This window comes from Hetaerina americana, unplaced genomic scaffold (assembly GCF_022747635.1).
Source record: "Hetaerina americana unplaced genomic scaffold, ioHetAmer1.1.p SCAF_1, whole genome shotgun sequence".
NCBI lineage: Eukaryota > Metazoa > Arthropoda > Insecta > Odonata > Calopterygidae > Hetaerina > Hetaerina americana.
In genome coordinates, this window is record NW_027286069.1 from 85,453,215 (window position 1) to 85,469,568 (window position 16,354).

Here is a 16,354-nt window from a genome sequence, read left to right on the forward strand (position 1 = left end):
AATAATACTATTTACTATATAGAATAAAGATATTCCAAAGTCTGTAATCATTCATTCTATTCCAAAAATAAGATGTAACATTATGTATCTTATTGGAAGCTATACTCTTGTTATTTCTCTTCTGTCTGGCTAAGTTACAAAAAACTCTCCGTCGCTCTAATTTCTCATAGCTATTTAACAAATCTGCTCTATCGAAGTTAAGTCCTTATAAATGAGCAAGTAAGATCGTTTCCAAATGACCCCACTCACTTTTAGAGTATTATAAGTGAACTATATACGGTATTTGGAATTTCATCATTTCTGCAGTTTTAACTTGGCTCGGCAAATCGCCGACAGGTATCGAGATGTTAGCAGTCCTACTCTGTTTAATTTATTTTGTGCAAAAAATATATGCGAATACAGAAGTATTGAGGAACCGAAAGTTTGGAAACTCCAAATTAGAAGTAAAGTCCATGTTGGATTTTGGATAGAGTATGAAATAACGTAAATTAAACTCGTGTTTTAGACTTGTTTATTTTTTTTATTTTTATGGACTAGCATCATAATCCAAGGGGATACAACATACGTAAAGGGAGTAAATTAGTGAAGGAGGGTCTTGCCGTAGGCACCGTATCCGGCGTAGCCGAAGGGGGCAGCGTAGGTCCTGGCGGCATAGCCGGCGACGGGGGCAGCGTATGCCCTGGTAGCGTACGCAGCGACGGGGGCAGCGTATGCCCTGGTAGCGTAGGCAGCGACGGGGGCAGCGTATGCCCTGGTAGCGTAGGCAGCGACGGGAGCAGCGTATGCCCTGGTAGCGTAGGCAGCGACGGGAGCAGCGTATGCCCTGGTAGCGTAGGCAGCGACGGGGGCAGCGTATGCCCCGGAAGCGTAACCATAGGGGGCAGCGTATGCCCTAGCGGCGTAGCCGTAAGGAGCGGCCTGGTAGGCAGCGGCCACGGGGGCAGCGTGGTAAGCGGCAGCAACTGGAGCGGCGTAGGCGGCGACGGGGGTGGCGACCTTAGCGACGACGGGGGCGGCGACGGCGGCCTTAACGACGGCGGCTTCCTTGTGGACGACTGCGTTGAATCCATTGACGGGGTCAGCGGTGTAGTCGACGGTACGGCGGGTGCCGTCGGGTTCGATAAGACTGTACTGTCCCTGGACAACGTCTCCGCTGCGGCTCTCGGTCTGGCTCTTGGAGTCTCCGGTCAGAGCATCCTGAATGTCATAAGAGTAGGAGTACTGGGGGTTGGGGTCGTAGTCGGTGTCTACAGCGACAGCCTTGGCAACGGGGGCGGCGTAGGCGAGGGGAGCGGCGTGGGCATAGGCGGGTGCTGCATAGGCGGCGCGGGCAAAGGTGGGTGCGGTATAAGCTGCGCGGGCGTAGGCGGGTGCGGCATAAGCAGCTCCGGCGAAGGCGGGTGTGGCGTAGGCGGCACGGGCGAAGGCGGGTGCGGCGTATCCGTGGGCGGCATACGCAGTGGGAGCGCCGTAGGTGGCGACGGTGGATCCAACGACCGCTGGGCTGGAGACGAGACCAGCACGGGCCACGGCCACGACGGTGGCGAGGACGATGAACTGCGTTGACAAAAGACAATGATGAATTAAATTATATTGAGTGTAAATAAATTTCCTGGTAATAAATATTTCTGCTGCGATGCCGAATTATTAATGGACATCTGCTAAACTACTTAGTATTTGATCATAGGTTTGCTAGTTTTGCCATTATTCAACCTCCCGAATTTTTTGATACGGAGGGGGTTTTGCTATCGAAGAAATGCTTACCTTGTATGCCATTGCTGTGTGGTTAACTCTTAGCTCAACACTGACCCTTCCTGGTGATCGACTGCGTATTTATAGGTATTCAAATTCCACTGTCATACGTTGCCGGCTACGGAACTTTCGTTTCTTGTGTGTCCGTTGGCCCTTCCCACACCTTTCGGCGACTTGAACCCCACCCAATGCCTCGCCATTTAGATTGCACCAGTTTTATTATCCGTACTCCTTTTTTCCGCTACTCAATTGACTCTTATTGTATTCTTTGCTTTTTCACCTGTTTTTTATCGAGTGGTGAATACCGTGTTGGCCATTATTTTAGCAATCTCTCAATACTTCCAATTAGCAAGTGTTTCAAATTTTGTCATGTTCGCTAGTGTTCAAGTTTAAAAAATATTTTTTAGCTTATTGACGTAGATTTATTGTGATTTCTTCTTCACTTCTTTTTTCCTTAGTCATGCTAGTGAAATTTTGAACGCCTCTTATTTAATTACAGCTATTTTATGGACCAAGTAATATCAGATCCTTACGTATGTTGTCGATTTTTTCCCCGATTTTTTTCCCTTTCTTTTTCATTTGGATCGAATTTGGAATAGAAGAACTTCTGACTTATTTAATTCAGTGTAAATATCGTTTGATTTATGTTTCGCCACCTGTTTAGCGGTGTACGCCTAGGCTCCTTAGTTTTTAATTGAATATTAAATAAAATATTTTAAATCTTCGCTGTGAATCCCAATTAAGTTATTTTTTAAGTTTATTTTCTTAATATTAGAGGTCTATAGTTTATGAAGTACAAGTCTCGTTTATTATTATTAAACGAAATCGTTCTCAGCAGGTTTGTGACGACACAGGACCAGTTCGACATATGAGCCGAATATTTCGCGACAGGTGCCATTCTGTCTCTTGTTACTTTCCACGTGTGATTTCCAAATGAGCTCGATTTTAGAGGGAATGTGGTCCAAATCTTGATCTACAGTATAAATAAAATTCTTTTTTAAGATAGATTTCTCCGGCTATCAGCCAACCTACGATGTAAGAAAAAAAGAAAGAAAGCGACGTGAGAATATTTTCCCGTTTTGGGAATAACGTGTCCCGTCTGCCTTGTCTTGAATGCGTCTGCAGATCCATTACTTCGCCGTTACTTACATTCTAGCAAATATGCAATTCCTCCGACGGCACACCAGTCATGTTTTTTCATGTCTACAAATGGAGATTTATCCACCTCGGAGTCATTTTTTAACAATTGTTTAATGCTCTTATGTTCTGAGCATGGGTTCCTATATTTTATTTTTAATTCTTCTATCAACCACTGACATTTTATTCATTCCTTTTTCGTGTTTATAGAAGTTTTAAATTGATAGTCAGTATATTCAAGTGGAAATGAACGATACATTGAGTTATATATGTTTTTTTTTTGAATGTCCAAACCAATCATGATTTGCCCAGCGCTGTATTTGTGGCGTCGCCATCATTTTTGGGGTGCGCTTCCATTTCATCATTTTATGCACCGTACATAATTGTGTATGTTAATTTAAGACTCGAGAAAGCAATGTACCTTTCACCGTGGTATGTATTGAGCACTAACTAGTTAAAATTCTCTGACTAAAATTGTACTTGGAAAGAAATGAACAAAAAATTTAAGAAAACGATAGAACACTATATAAGTCGATAAAAAATTTGGACATAAGTTTTGTGGGGCGATGACAAAAGTGTGCCAAAATGTTTTGCCCTCGGGGCTAGTTATGAAATGCCTGTCACAAAATTCCATTAATTCTAATTTACTTGCGCAAAGAAGAGAATTCCTGATGTTTCAATGTCTTACCAAGGAAAGCAAATTGTAATTTACTTTTTAACTTAGTGTTATTTATCTGTCAAAATTTAAAAGCAAAATATATGGTGAAACTGGATCCAAAAGAGGCTGGGATATGGTCTGGCAATGGGAAAGAGGGTATTGGCCTCACGTTCGCCAACCGAAGGGACGTCTATCATACCAATCTTTTAGACCGGTGGAAGGATGAGGCGACACGGAGGGTGTAGGTGATTGTGTGTTAAGGAAGCAATTAAGCGTTGGATAACAGTTTTAAAAGAGTTGTGTGATGATGTGACGAATTAGTTGAGCGTATTGGGGTTTGATTTACATAGTAATTTTAATATGTTTTGATAAATTCAGGGTACTGCGCTGGGGCTAGCGCTGAATAGAACATTGTAAAGGAGGCCAAATCATAAATGGCTTGCAAGGGCGGGTGTAGAAGGAGATATGAAATGAATTTTAGCATTACATGTGTATATTTTGTGGCATATATGTTGGCCAAAATTAGTCAAAAGTAAGAATTCCATTTTGTATGTAATTATCTGCTTTAAGAACTGGAAATTTGTATTTATTTATTATTATTAGTATTCCATGTGTAATTAGCCATCTTAAACGCACAGCCTGACTTCCGACAATACAATTAGCCCCTCTTCAATTCGGTATTTTTCCTTCCGCCCCTCATTCCGTCCGACATACTGTTTACCCGCAACATTTATAAGTAAAGTATATAATGGCACTTATTTCAAAAAGAAAATCAACTGAACTGCGTAACTGAATAAATATTTATAAAATCGTGGAAAATGTGGAACGAAGTATAAAACCATAGAAGGCCGGTTGGGCGGTTAAGAGGGTCGATAAGAGAACGAAAAAGAACGGAGTATGTATGCCATTTCTGTGTGATTAACTCTTGGCTTAACACTAACCCTAGCGTTTGACGACGTATTTATAGGTAATCAAATTCCACTCGTCAGAATACCCACATACTCTCGGTATTTCCTGATAAATTTGTTGAAAGGTAGAAAATACGCCTTGTCAGTCATTCCTTTTACGTATTTTTTTTCTTTTTTTTGGTCTTAGTGCAAAAAAGGAGCGATGTATTGTCAGGCTTCAGAGTGGTGAAAATTTTAGATATCTTTGTTATTATAAAAAAATTGTACTCTCTATGTTTTTAATTAACGAATGGAAGCCATACGTGCTTAAGTTTCTTCCATGATTCTTTTTTATCATTTCTTTAGTATTTCCGCACGCCCCACCTGTGTTTCACTCCCCTCTTCCTCTTCCCATGCTCTATTTCACAGTTGAGGGTTTCCGCAATACGAAACGAAACATTCCGTGACAGACCTGAGAAATTTCAATTACAGGTTGGAGCTTAACAGCACGGGCGTTTAAGGGGGTCCTTGAAATTATTTTGAATGGGAAAGGAACAAAGGAAGGCCCAGAGGCACCCGTCATTCTAGGCTGAAAATTCTTTTCAAGAACACATATCGTCATCATCGATTTACTCGCGGCCTCGAGAAACGTGAACCGCCGATTATGGAGTTACTGTGTGTATTTAGGTGGGATTACTTTAACATGTACGCGCATGTATTCATTCCCTGCACGCAGTTCCCTTTCTGGGTGTGCTCTTTCAAAAGTAGTCTGGTTTTAGGTGAGGAAAGAAAACACCCTCTGTTATTATTTATTCAATTTCCGTCCTGTCCTTCCGTACTTATTTCGCTTCCGTAATATATTCTCTTCCTTTCCTGAGACTTATATTATTAATTGTCTTGAGTGTCTCTCAGAGAATATTTGATTATTGCTTTCTCGGTCTGTCCATTCTAAAATACTTGTGTGTTACCCGTGCATCCTTTCATTATTTTCATCCCGAACCACTTATTCCTCACTCCCTCTCGAACGACAAACTTTGAGAGATGAAGAAGACCGTTTTCCCTGATCTTCCTTAAATATATGAAAAGTAACGCGTAGACACACGTCGAATGATCGGGAATTATTGCTTAAACTCACGGTTATAATTTCAAGCATAAATAGCAACTTCCTTAGGGTGAGTCATATCTTTCAACATGGCACCTCGACAGGGTGAAGGAGGTATCGGAACTTGCGCGCTAGCTCCAAAATGATATTGCTGTGGATCAGCCAAGAACTCGAGGGTGATGACTCAAAATATCGACCATATGTTATTCCCTCTTAGACTCCTTAGTTCAAACTATTTTATAGCCTTTCTGTGTGAAACGTGTTCTGTTTTTTATTTAGTAAATACGGGATTATTTATTATTAAAATGTGCTCGTTGCTCTTTCTTCCAGTCAGAGGAGTAAAAATAAACTTGTCAACAAGCATTGTCATCTGTCAATTACAATTATATTTTTATCCATGCTATAACTTTATGAAAATGTAAATATTTGTATGAAATTTAAACACTCCTCTGACATTAAAGAATGTGCATTCGGAAGTATTAATAAAAGTTCCATTGCTGTTAGCATAAATGACCTATGTAGTCGATGGAACTTATTAAACTACTAGGTACTGAAACAGCTACAAATAATCTGTATTTATTTTATTTTGGCATGCCTAAAAACCAAAAATTTTAATGTCTGCGTAACCTTTATTATGTACTGTACTTAAACCCAGTATCGTGAAAGTTCCTTTCTCACAGTTGATTTTTTCTTCACTTTTTATTCGAGAAAAGTCGACTCGAACCTCAAATGGAATATGTTACAACGGATCAGCGCTGTTGAGCGCGAATGAAAGTAGTTCTTGAAATTACCCGGGACCAAATCAAGGCTCTCGTTGAACGTATATCGTAAGAAATAAATAAATGCATTCAAGTGACGGAAGCCAGTGGTCAAAAGTTGTCCTGAAAATTTTATGACAAACTTTCCAAAAGCTGGACTGAATTACCCTCTCACCGGACTTGGAACCGAGGAAAGTGGTAATGACTGCTCTTGAAAAATGTTCATGTGTTTCATATCGTCTCAGTTCATTTTCTTTTCTAATGGAAATATTTGAGTTAACTTAGTACAATCAAAGTGTTCAACTTATCTCCTCGATAGATTTCTGCGACGACTTGCCGAGCTATTTACAAATTGTTTCGATTCCTCATGTCTGAATGAAAATACTTGTCTCGCACTGCCTCCAGGTAATTCAAGGTCCGGTCTCACTCGGTGAGATTAGTTCGCTGAATGCCTGTTCATCTCTCACTATGAACAATTTTTAAACTCATGACGTTTGCTTGCAACCGAGAGCTTGTGCAAGACCATAGATAATCGTATATTGTATAGAAGACGACGAAATTTCATGAAGTTTTCTCGGGTCTTCCACCGGGTCAGGGGTTCCATATTGGCCGACGTTTCGATCCCCGAATCGAGCATCGTCCTCAGGGTAGATCCCTATATGGAACCCCTGACCCGGTGGAAGACCCGAGAAAACTTCATGAAGCAAATGCGCCGGGAAAGCACCAGATCTTACGACGAAATTGCATTATCAGACTAGGAGAAAGTGATTTTCTGGATTAAATTATGATGATATTGGTATAGTAAACTTAAATTTGTAGTTATTTGGGGAGGCGACCGATTTCTGAGGTAATTTACGTCATTAGGGACTGGTGGTCATTGGGTGGAGTTATGATATTCAGGATGGGTGGAGAGAAACCCGGCACCGGCATTCGCCTTAACGAAATGCACCAAGAGGCCACGATTTAACCTCCCATCCGACGGACGGAGTACTCCACTTGAAGTACTGTTAACACCGCCCCCTAAGTAGTGATGGAGTTACGAAACTCGTAATAATGAAATATCTTGTCACCTTCAGGGTTTGAACCCGGGCTCTCAAGGTGGAAAACCAGTAGAGTAGTCACCACACAATCCCGATTCCCGATTTATTGTCTACCCACACTATACACAAGCATACTGCAGTGATAAGGTTACATAAAGTTTGTCTTTTTGGCGTTGGGGTGTAGGGCGAGGGGATGAAGTCTTCCGAACGGATAGATCGTTGTGTTGATCGGATTGAGTGAAGTTTTTGGTGATTCGGCTTTGTAAATGTTTGAGTATCAGTGGCGTTACATTTTTTGATGGTTTTTTTGGGTAATGTGTTGAAGTACCTATTATGATGGATATAATTGTTGATGTGTTGAATAAGTCAAAAATATTTGAAAATAAATATAAATGGATATGTACATGTTCTGTTAGGTATGCTCATGTTTTTAAAATAAAAATAGAGAAAGATATTTTATTTCAAATGTGACTACTTTACAAGTATTTAGTGCCAACATTAACATTTTGCCGCGATTCAAGAGTCTCAAAATGCACGATACATTTTTTTGTTTATGTGCAATTTTTTTTATCCATCGATAAAAATGTACACTCTGAGGAAATAACCTCGTTTCGCTCTTTTCAGAGACATAATCATTCGTACGAGAGTTGCTAGTTATACTATCAACCTAATAATGAAAATGCAGTAATTTATTGTTGAAAATGGCTTCAATGTTTTTCGAAGTATTCTCCATGATAATCAACACACTTTTTGTGTGCGCTCGAACTAATTTTCGTAACACCTTTTCCACTCCGATTCAGGTACCTCCAAAACATGGTGCATGAACAGCTTCTTTAGGCGCCGAAAAACGTACCCACCCAATTTTTCCTTGATGAACGGGATTATAAAGAAGTCATTTCGGGCTAAATCAGGGCTGTACGGAGAATGACCCATCAATTCGACGTTTTTGCCAGTCAAATAGGAAGTTGTTTCAGCCGATCTGTGAGAGCTTGCATTGCCATGATGAAGAATGATCATCCATTGCCGCTTCTTTTTCCGTATTTCCGCAAGCACTTCTTGCAAACAAATGCTCGTGTACCATTCAGAATTCACGGTTCTTAGTGGCTCCAACGGTTCGGTTGCCACATGTCCAGTTATTCTGAAATAACAGGCGATAATTTGCTTCGTTTTTCTTTGTGCACTAATCTCTTTCGTCGGATTTTGAATTGCTGTTTTGTTTCGGGCTCATACGCATAGATCCAAGATTCGTCACTTGTGTAGATGTTGTACACAGGTTTTGATACACCGCGATTGCATTTGTTGAATATTTCTTGGCACCAATTGACACGAGCATCTTGCTGAGCTTTTGTCAAATTATGCGGGAACCAAAGAGAACAAATTTTTTCACAGCTAAATGTTCATGTAATATCTAATTGATGCTTGTCTTACTACAGGGTCGCACCCAAAAGTGGTAGGACTGATTTTTTTACTAGAATTTTATTGACGATATACTTACATCGACTTAATAATCTTCAAAGTATGCTCCTTGAGCTGCTACACACTTAGTATAACGTTGCTCCCATTCCCCGTACGCCCGCTGGAAATTTTCTTTGGGGATGCCGTTGATGACCCTCGTCGAAGCCTCTTGAACGGCCTTTATCGAGTCAAAACGTTGTCCCTTGAGCTGTCTTTTCATCAGGGGGAAGAAGAAGAAGTCCGGTGGTGCCAGATCGGGAGAATAGGGCGGGTGCGTAAACGTGGCAGCGCCGTATTTGGCCAGGAGCTGTCTGACGACGAGCGCGCCAAGGCAGAATTTTTGGCACCATCTTGGCGCACACCTTGCGCATGGCCAAATCCTGTGAAATAATGCGTTGGACGTTTGATGCAGACAGACCCAACTGGTCTGCAATTTCTTCACTGGTTAAGCGTCGGTCTGTGTTCAGCAGTGTCCTCACTCTGTCCACATTCGTGCCGGTTCTTGCCGTCGACGGCCGTCCGGTTCGATGGTCGTCTTCAACGAGCTCCCTACCCTCTTTAAACAACTTGTGCCCCTCAAATACTGTGGAACGGCTTAAGGCAGTGTCCCCATAAGCCTGCTTGATCATATCGAGGGTCTCAGTAGCCGTCTTCCTGAGTTTCGCACAAAACTTCACGGAATAACGTTGCTCTAAATTCAGATTCATTTTGTTTTTCGATGCGGACAAAAAACTTGCTTCACTAAAAACGGTGTTCTCACTCAACGACAGCCCGCAGGCGACTGAGGTTGGTGTCGGTCTGTTGCTAAGAGCCCCCTCCACCTTACCTTGCCAGGCAGACCCCCCTCCACCGCTCCGTTCGCGCCAGAGAAAATCAGTCCTACCACTTTTGGGTGTGATCCTGTAATCCTCAGGAATGGCTCAATCTCACGATAAGTCACATGATGAGATTCCTTTACTAGTTCTTGCACAGCATCAATGTTTTCTGGCGCAACTGATTTTAGACGACCTTCACGACTTTCATCGCTGAGCGAACAGCGGCCATGATTGAATTTGTTATACCAGCGTGTCACTGTGGCAAAGGATGGGGCTTCATCGCTAAAAGTAGAAGTAAGTTGATCGATGCACTCCTGTCGTGATAATCCACAACGGAAGTCGTAAGAAATCATCACACGAAAGTGTTCACGCGTTAAGTTTTGTGTTCACGTCCAATTTTTCGCTGAGACAAAATTTTCGATTAACCGTAAAAAAAACAAGTTATGATCAAACGACAAAATGTTCTGAAGAAAGTAATCCTTAAAAGGGTCAAACTTTCTGATGGAAACGTTAGATGGTTCCTAAATGACTTAGTGTTGTCAAGGCTCAAAATATAAATAGCAACCCTTGTATCTTGTTCTGTGTGTTCGAAAAGGAAGATAGTTTCAATTTTTACCAGTTTTAGAAGATCCTGTTTCCAGACGTAATCTTTATAATGATCGCGTGTAAGTAATAAAATCCATAATTTTCAGTTCATTAAATGCAGTACTTTAGTTCAAGTAGAGCCAATTTTAAATTCTTTTGGGTCATTAGATTTGATTATATTACCGATGATGTACTTATTTCATCGTAAATGTTGGCAGCATTTTTTATTTAAACTGATTGATTTATAATATTTACAGATTCCGTAGGTAAATCTCCTTTTAGTGCCAAATCAGGATTACACGACGGAGATTAACCTTATCTCCTTCATCGGAGAATTCTTCAACTTCATCGATATTTATGCAACGGAAAGAGGCGTTGTTATTTTGATTTTTACTATGCGATCACGCCTATGCTTGCCCTCGACCTTCCCAAAGGGCTTATCAGCCAACTTTGAACCAGCATCCTTGCCCGCTTTTACTCGAATCGCTGGCCTTTGGATATTCAGATGAACTTTTTAACCACCGTCCGGATTGTAAATGATGTAGTTATCTCATCGATTTTATTTCTCGACCATATGGAGCTCAGTCAAGATATGGTAATGCTATATTTCTACTGTATTTAAAGTGAAAATATGTGTATTATGCTAATATTAAATTCACCTTCTGTGATGTTATCAATGTTTCATATCTTTAAAATTTTAAATTTTCTTGCAACTCAAATTCGTAGAACGTGTATCTCTCACATCCATACCATTTTGTTCGTGATTTCCTTAGTTCGGGAGACAGCAACGTTTCAGTGGACGCTATTAATCTAGATTTTAAGAAAGCCTTCGACGGAGTACCTCTTAGTAAACTTCTTACAAAATAATCATATGGCGTAGATAAAAATATCCGGGTTTGGATTAAAGAGTTTTTGAATTGTCGTTTGTTAGCTCTAATGCAGTAGAAGTCACTTCAGGTGTTCCCCAGGGAAGTGTTATTAGACCTCTTTTATTTCTTCTCTACCTTAACGACATTAACTCTATATTAACTATTAAGATAAGTTTATTTGCCGACGATACAGTGGTTTCCAGAGACATCCATTCTCCTGAAGATAAATCAGCTTTAGATGACCTGAATACTATACAGCGCTGGTGTGAAATTTGGAAAAAAGAATTAAACTTCAAAAAGGATATATTGATGAATTTTTGGATAAATAGCAATTCCCTCCTGAACGGCTACTGCATCCGGAACACCGAAATGGAATGTGTAGACTCGATTAAATACTTAAGCGTTACCCTCACTCACCACCTCTCTTGGATGTACCATAAACAGGGAATATGTGGGCAAGCTTACCAAAAATTTGGATTTATTAGAAGAATACTGGGTAAATGTGATGAAAAGGTCGAAGAGATGTTATCTTTCGCTGGTGAGGCCCCATTTATAATATACTGCTAGTATATGGAATCGCCCTAAAGTTGGATTGATTGCCGAATTGGATCGTTTAAGAGCAAAGAGCCAGATTTTTAAAAATTTGTTCTGATAAACTGAGTGGCGTATCAAAATTTTGAGAAGAGCTAGGCTGGAAATAACTCACGGATCGAAGTTTAAATTCTTTTAATTACCGGGACGGTGAAGGCGGGGAAAGTCCTCGTTTGCGAACCCAGAGGTCGGGGGTTCGATTCCCCCCGAGGTGGGTTTTTCTCCATCTAGGGTTTCACTGTTTGTAATTGTTTCTATTGTTATATCATTTTTAAAAGGCAGTAAAGGCCAAGGTTCCGCTTTCGGATCAATGTCAAATAAATAAACAACAGATTAAATCTCTTGCTCATATTAGTTGGATGTTTTTTTACCTATGATGTTGAAAATGTATAATAACCCCCATCGTATTACGGTAGGTGATATCATGTCGATTAAATTCGATTGATTAACTTTAGGAACAGATATATTTAAGAGGTCATTTTTCCCGCTAACGGTAAGGGATCAGAAAAGCGTTGTCCGACCACGCTAAAGAGAAACATATTTCGGTCAAAATTAGAGTAGTTCGTATTTATCCCCTGCCACACAACCTAGCGGTGGCTTATAGGGTACTAAACATACTAAATAAAATACTAAAAATACTCTTTTTGTTGCATTCATCAATTGCCTCATTCTGCCGTAAATATGAAGAGACTATATCTAGTTTTCACTAAGCGCTTCTCATAGTTCTATGTATGAAGAATGATAAAAATTTTAAAACGCACTAAAAGTGAATTCAAATCAATATAATGATACGCATTATTTCATGAAAAAGCAGTAAAATAAGAGCATGACATAGCCATTAATGGAAAATATTTTTGATTGCAAGAGTTAAGTCATTAATTATTCATATGTGTATTAAATAAAATTTTTTCTGTTATATTAATAAAATCAAAGTTGAATGGTTTTAATTTAAAATTGGATTGAAACGATAGTTGAAATTTTGCTAATGCAAATATGTGAGCGAACTTTGCGCTTAATGAGTTTGAGCCGAAGGCATCAAGACAGGTTTCATGTCAAAGTTATGAAATGCGACAATTGCCGTTTAAGATATGTAGTTGAGTAAAAAATCTTCAAATTGAGCAGCTTCAGGCGTTATGTGGTGGAAGTCGAACGTAATGAAAAACTGATCGTGAGCTGATATCAAGTGGAAATGTGCTACGATCAGTTATTCATTAAAAATTCTTCCTCAGACTTTGATTATTGAGGTGTGTTTCACTTCTGACGGCACAAGTGCATAACATGTTTCGGATATTCGTGGGAAGAAAATAGTTCTATGTTCACTCTCTGACTAGGATGGTGAAACACATTAGGATGGTGAAACAAATACTGATGAAAAAATCAGAAAAATAATTTTATACATGCTCGTATGTGTTCATTATTTATGCATAATTTATCTTAAAATGTGGAGCCAATGGAAATTGAGCTAAGTAGTGATGCCCACGCTGAACCCATCAGCTGATCGTTTTTCCGAGTGAAGGAATTATTCTGCCTCAAGTAAATGATAAGCGTAGTCGAAACCACAGCTAAGGTGACACACTGCCTTATCCTAAACGTATCCTGGAAACGAGATTTCCTTCTTAGATTTTAAGGAAGTATTATATCCGATTCAAATGACGCGGAACATATTTTAGAGAAAAACGGAATAATTAGCTGTTAATTCAGTTTATTCCTAACCAATTGGAGAAATAAAAACTTCATAGAATAATTACTTCTAGAAATAATTGCAATAAATTGTACAAAATTGCTGCTAATCCCATGGATTGATTGATCTTTCCTCAATTTACACATCCATTTTCTCATTATTAAACTTGTTTGTTCTTTGCGTAATATAACTGCTGTGCACTCCACATTAATACATTATTTTAATCTTAATATAAAAGCTCTTCTCCATCTTCCTCTTGAAGAACGTTCTAATCTTTCTGTATTTTAAGTCAGGATGCATCATGGTTTAGAATTCTCGTTATAAACTTTGTTGTACTAAATTGCGTTACACTGTGAGTAAATACTCTGTAAATGAGGCCTCATTACACTGTCTATTTACACCCAATAGTACAATACACGTTGCAGCATTTAATTAGTTTTTCGAGCGTGATATTTCTTGTACGTGCGGAAATTATTTGAAAATTAATGTTATATATATATATATATATATATATATATATATATATATATATATATATATATATATATATATATGTTTTAGAATGGTACGTATGGACTACTTTATCTGGTGAAACTTGGTGGATATTCTACAAATTTCAAAAATAAATTAGTTTTCCCGCTAGGAAAATAAGGACAACATCAGGTCCTAGGTCCTTCAACGGAACTAAGGTCATGAAGTATTAATATGTGACGACCTAAGTTCCTTCGAAAGACCTAGGATCTGATGATGTCCACTTCAACGAAATCTAGGTCGTTAGAAATTTATATTATGTGGACAAACTAAGTGGCGCCTTTCATTTCAAAACGAAGGTCCTATTTACGTAATTCCCTACTTACAATTTAAGAGTTAACATCTTTGAATATTAGCTCACCTCAGTTCTCTAATTACAAGTCATATTATGTCTGTCTGCTACCGCAAATAAGGCTCCATAAAACATGTGTGTTGTGATTAGAAGGTTACCCATTTTTTGTACTACGTTGTCTAGTTTAATTAGAATTTGAAGTAAAAATTTTTAATATTGAATCGCCAGTGACTGCGAGTAAGCTATTGACGAGAGAATTAAGCTATTAAGCTTCGGTGCATTAAAATGATCGTAAGGTAAATTTCAAATGTAATTTACGGATATGTGTAAAAATGGTATAATTTCATCGCATCTGAAAACATTGATGTAACTATATTGAAGAAAATGAATCCAAAATATCAAATGCAAATCGAGTAAGGCGACAGGAAGGCAATAAGTATTCCTCTCTTCGAATCGGAGCTAGATGATGTCTTCAGGCTTATAGAAATGTAAAGAGCATTTTAACGCTTTTCTGTATTGGGAGTAAAGTCATATTAAAGGGAAGAAAGCGGAAATAAATATTCAGTAATATTTTGAACTAAACGTTTATTTAGTTATATACATGGACTAAGAAGTTAATCCAGGGAAATAGATAAGGAGGGAGGAATTAAGGGAATTAGTGGAGGAGGGTCTTGCCATAGGCGCCGTATCCGGCATAGCCCAAGGGGGAGGCGTAGGCGGCGACGGGGGCGGCGTGGTAAGCGGCAGCCACGGGGGCGGCGTGGTAGGCGAGGGGAGCGGCGACCTTAGCGACGACGGGGGCGGCGACGGCGGCCTTCACGACGGCACCTTCCTTGTGGACGACGGCGTTGAATCCGTTGACGGGGTCAGCGGTGTAGTCGACGACACGACGGGTTCCGTCGGCTTCGATGAGGCTGTACTGTCCCTGGACGACATCTCCGCTGCGGCTCTCGCTCTGGCTCTTGGAGTCTCCGGTCAGAGCATCCTGGATGTCATAGGAGTAAGAGTACTGGGGGTTGGGGTCGAAGTCGGTGTCGACGGCGACGGCCTTGGCGACGGGGGCGGCGTAGGCAAGGGGAGCGGCGTGGGCAATGGCGGGAGCGGCGTATGCGGCACGGGCGAAGGCGGGTGCGGCATAGGCGGCGCGGGCGTAGGCGGGTGCGGCGTATCCGTGAGCGGCGTAGCCGAGGGGTGCGGCGGCGTATCCGTGGGCGGCGTACGCGGCGGGAGCACCGTAGGTGGCGACGGTGGATCCAACGACCGCTGGGCTGGAGACTAGACCAGCGCGGGCCACGGCCACGAGGGCGGCGAGGACGATGAACTATGATAGCAAAAGACAATGTTGCATTTAATTAAAATTGTGTCGAGAAAAAATTCTAGATGATATATATTCCTCTTGGAATTCCGAGAGATTAGTCTATTGTTTTCTGATCTATAGAATTTTATCGTAGATTTTCTAGTAGTACTATTATCCAACCTCGAACGGAAAATCTCCAAAATGTGTGGATCGTAGGGCGCTTGCTATCGAAATGCTTACCTTGTATGCCATTGCTGTGTGGTTCACTCTTAGCTTAACACTGACCCTTCCTGTTGTTCGGCAGCGTATTTATACGGATTCGAATTCCTCCCTCATACGTGGCCGCCAAAAGACTTTCGTTTCGTGGCGGTCCTTTGGTTCCCTCCCCTTCCTTTCCGAACGTTGCACACCTTTCGGTCACTTAGCTAACGCCCATGCTATTATCTGAGTTTTTCTTTTCAATCTTTAGGTCATTCAAAGTTTTATTCTTTTGCTAATTGATACTTTTGTATCTTTATTCTCGTGCATAAATTTTTATCCAATTCTCTACTTCTTATTTTTGTTAATTTTTTGTATTATATTTAATTATAGCGTTAGTTGTAATTCTAATCGCGGGAAATTGTGTATACCTGTGCGTAAGAGTCCCTTGATTCACTATGCGCCTGTAGTTCATTTGCCAAAATTATTTCGACTTTTCCCATTTGGCACTTTTCAAGTTCATTTTTATCCAGGGCTATTTGTTTTTTTACATTTTTTTTATTTTTGGTCAAGTTTACTTTTTTTTAACACCAATGGGGTGGAATGTGCTTCTAAATGTTTTAACATTGTCACTGCTCATATAATTTGTGGCTTCAGCAATGAATTTGTACTTCCTTAATTTTTTTAAATATTAAATAAGAATAAT

The 16,354-nt window shown here is 40.2% G+C and overlaps 2 protein-coding genes across 2 annotated transcripts; both read right to left on the reverse strand.

Annotated features, from left to right (window-relative positions):
* Positions 1 to 579: 579 nt before the first annotated feature.
* LOC139690125 (larval cuticle protein A1A-like) lies at positions 580 to 1,776 on the reverse strand. The gene is made up of 2 exons (XM_071587414.1): positions 1,765 to 1,776; positions 580 to 1,557 (listed from the first exon to the last, which is right to left on the reverse strand). Exons 1-2 carry the CDS (start codon positions 1,774 to 1,776, stop codon positions 580 to 582), a joined length of 990 nt encoding a protein of 329 aa, XP_071443515.1.
* Positions 1,777 to 14,808: 13,032 nt separating this feature from the next.
* On the reverse strand, positions 14,809 to 15,702 carry LOC139690199 (larval cuticle protein A3A-like). Its single transcript, XM_071587536.1, has 2 exons — positions 15,691 to 15,702; positions 14,809 to 15,474 (listed from the first exon to the last, which is right to left on the reverse strand). Exons 1-2 carry the CDS (start codon positions 15,700 to 15,702, stop codon positions 14,809 to 14,811), a joined length of 678 nt encoding a protein of 225 aa, XP_071443637.1.
* Positions 15,703 to 16,354: the final 652 nt, after the last annotated feature.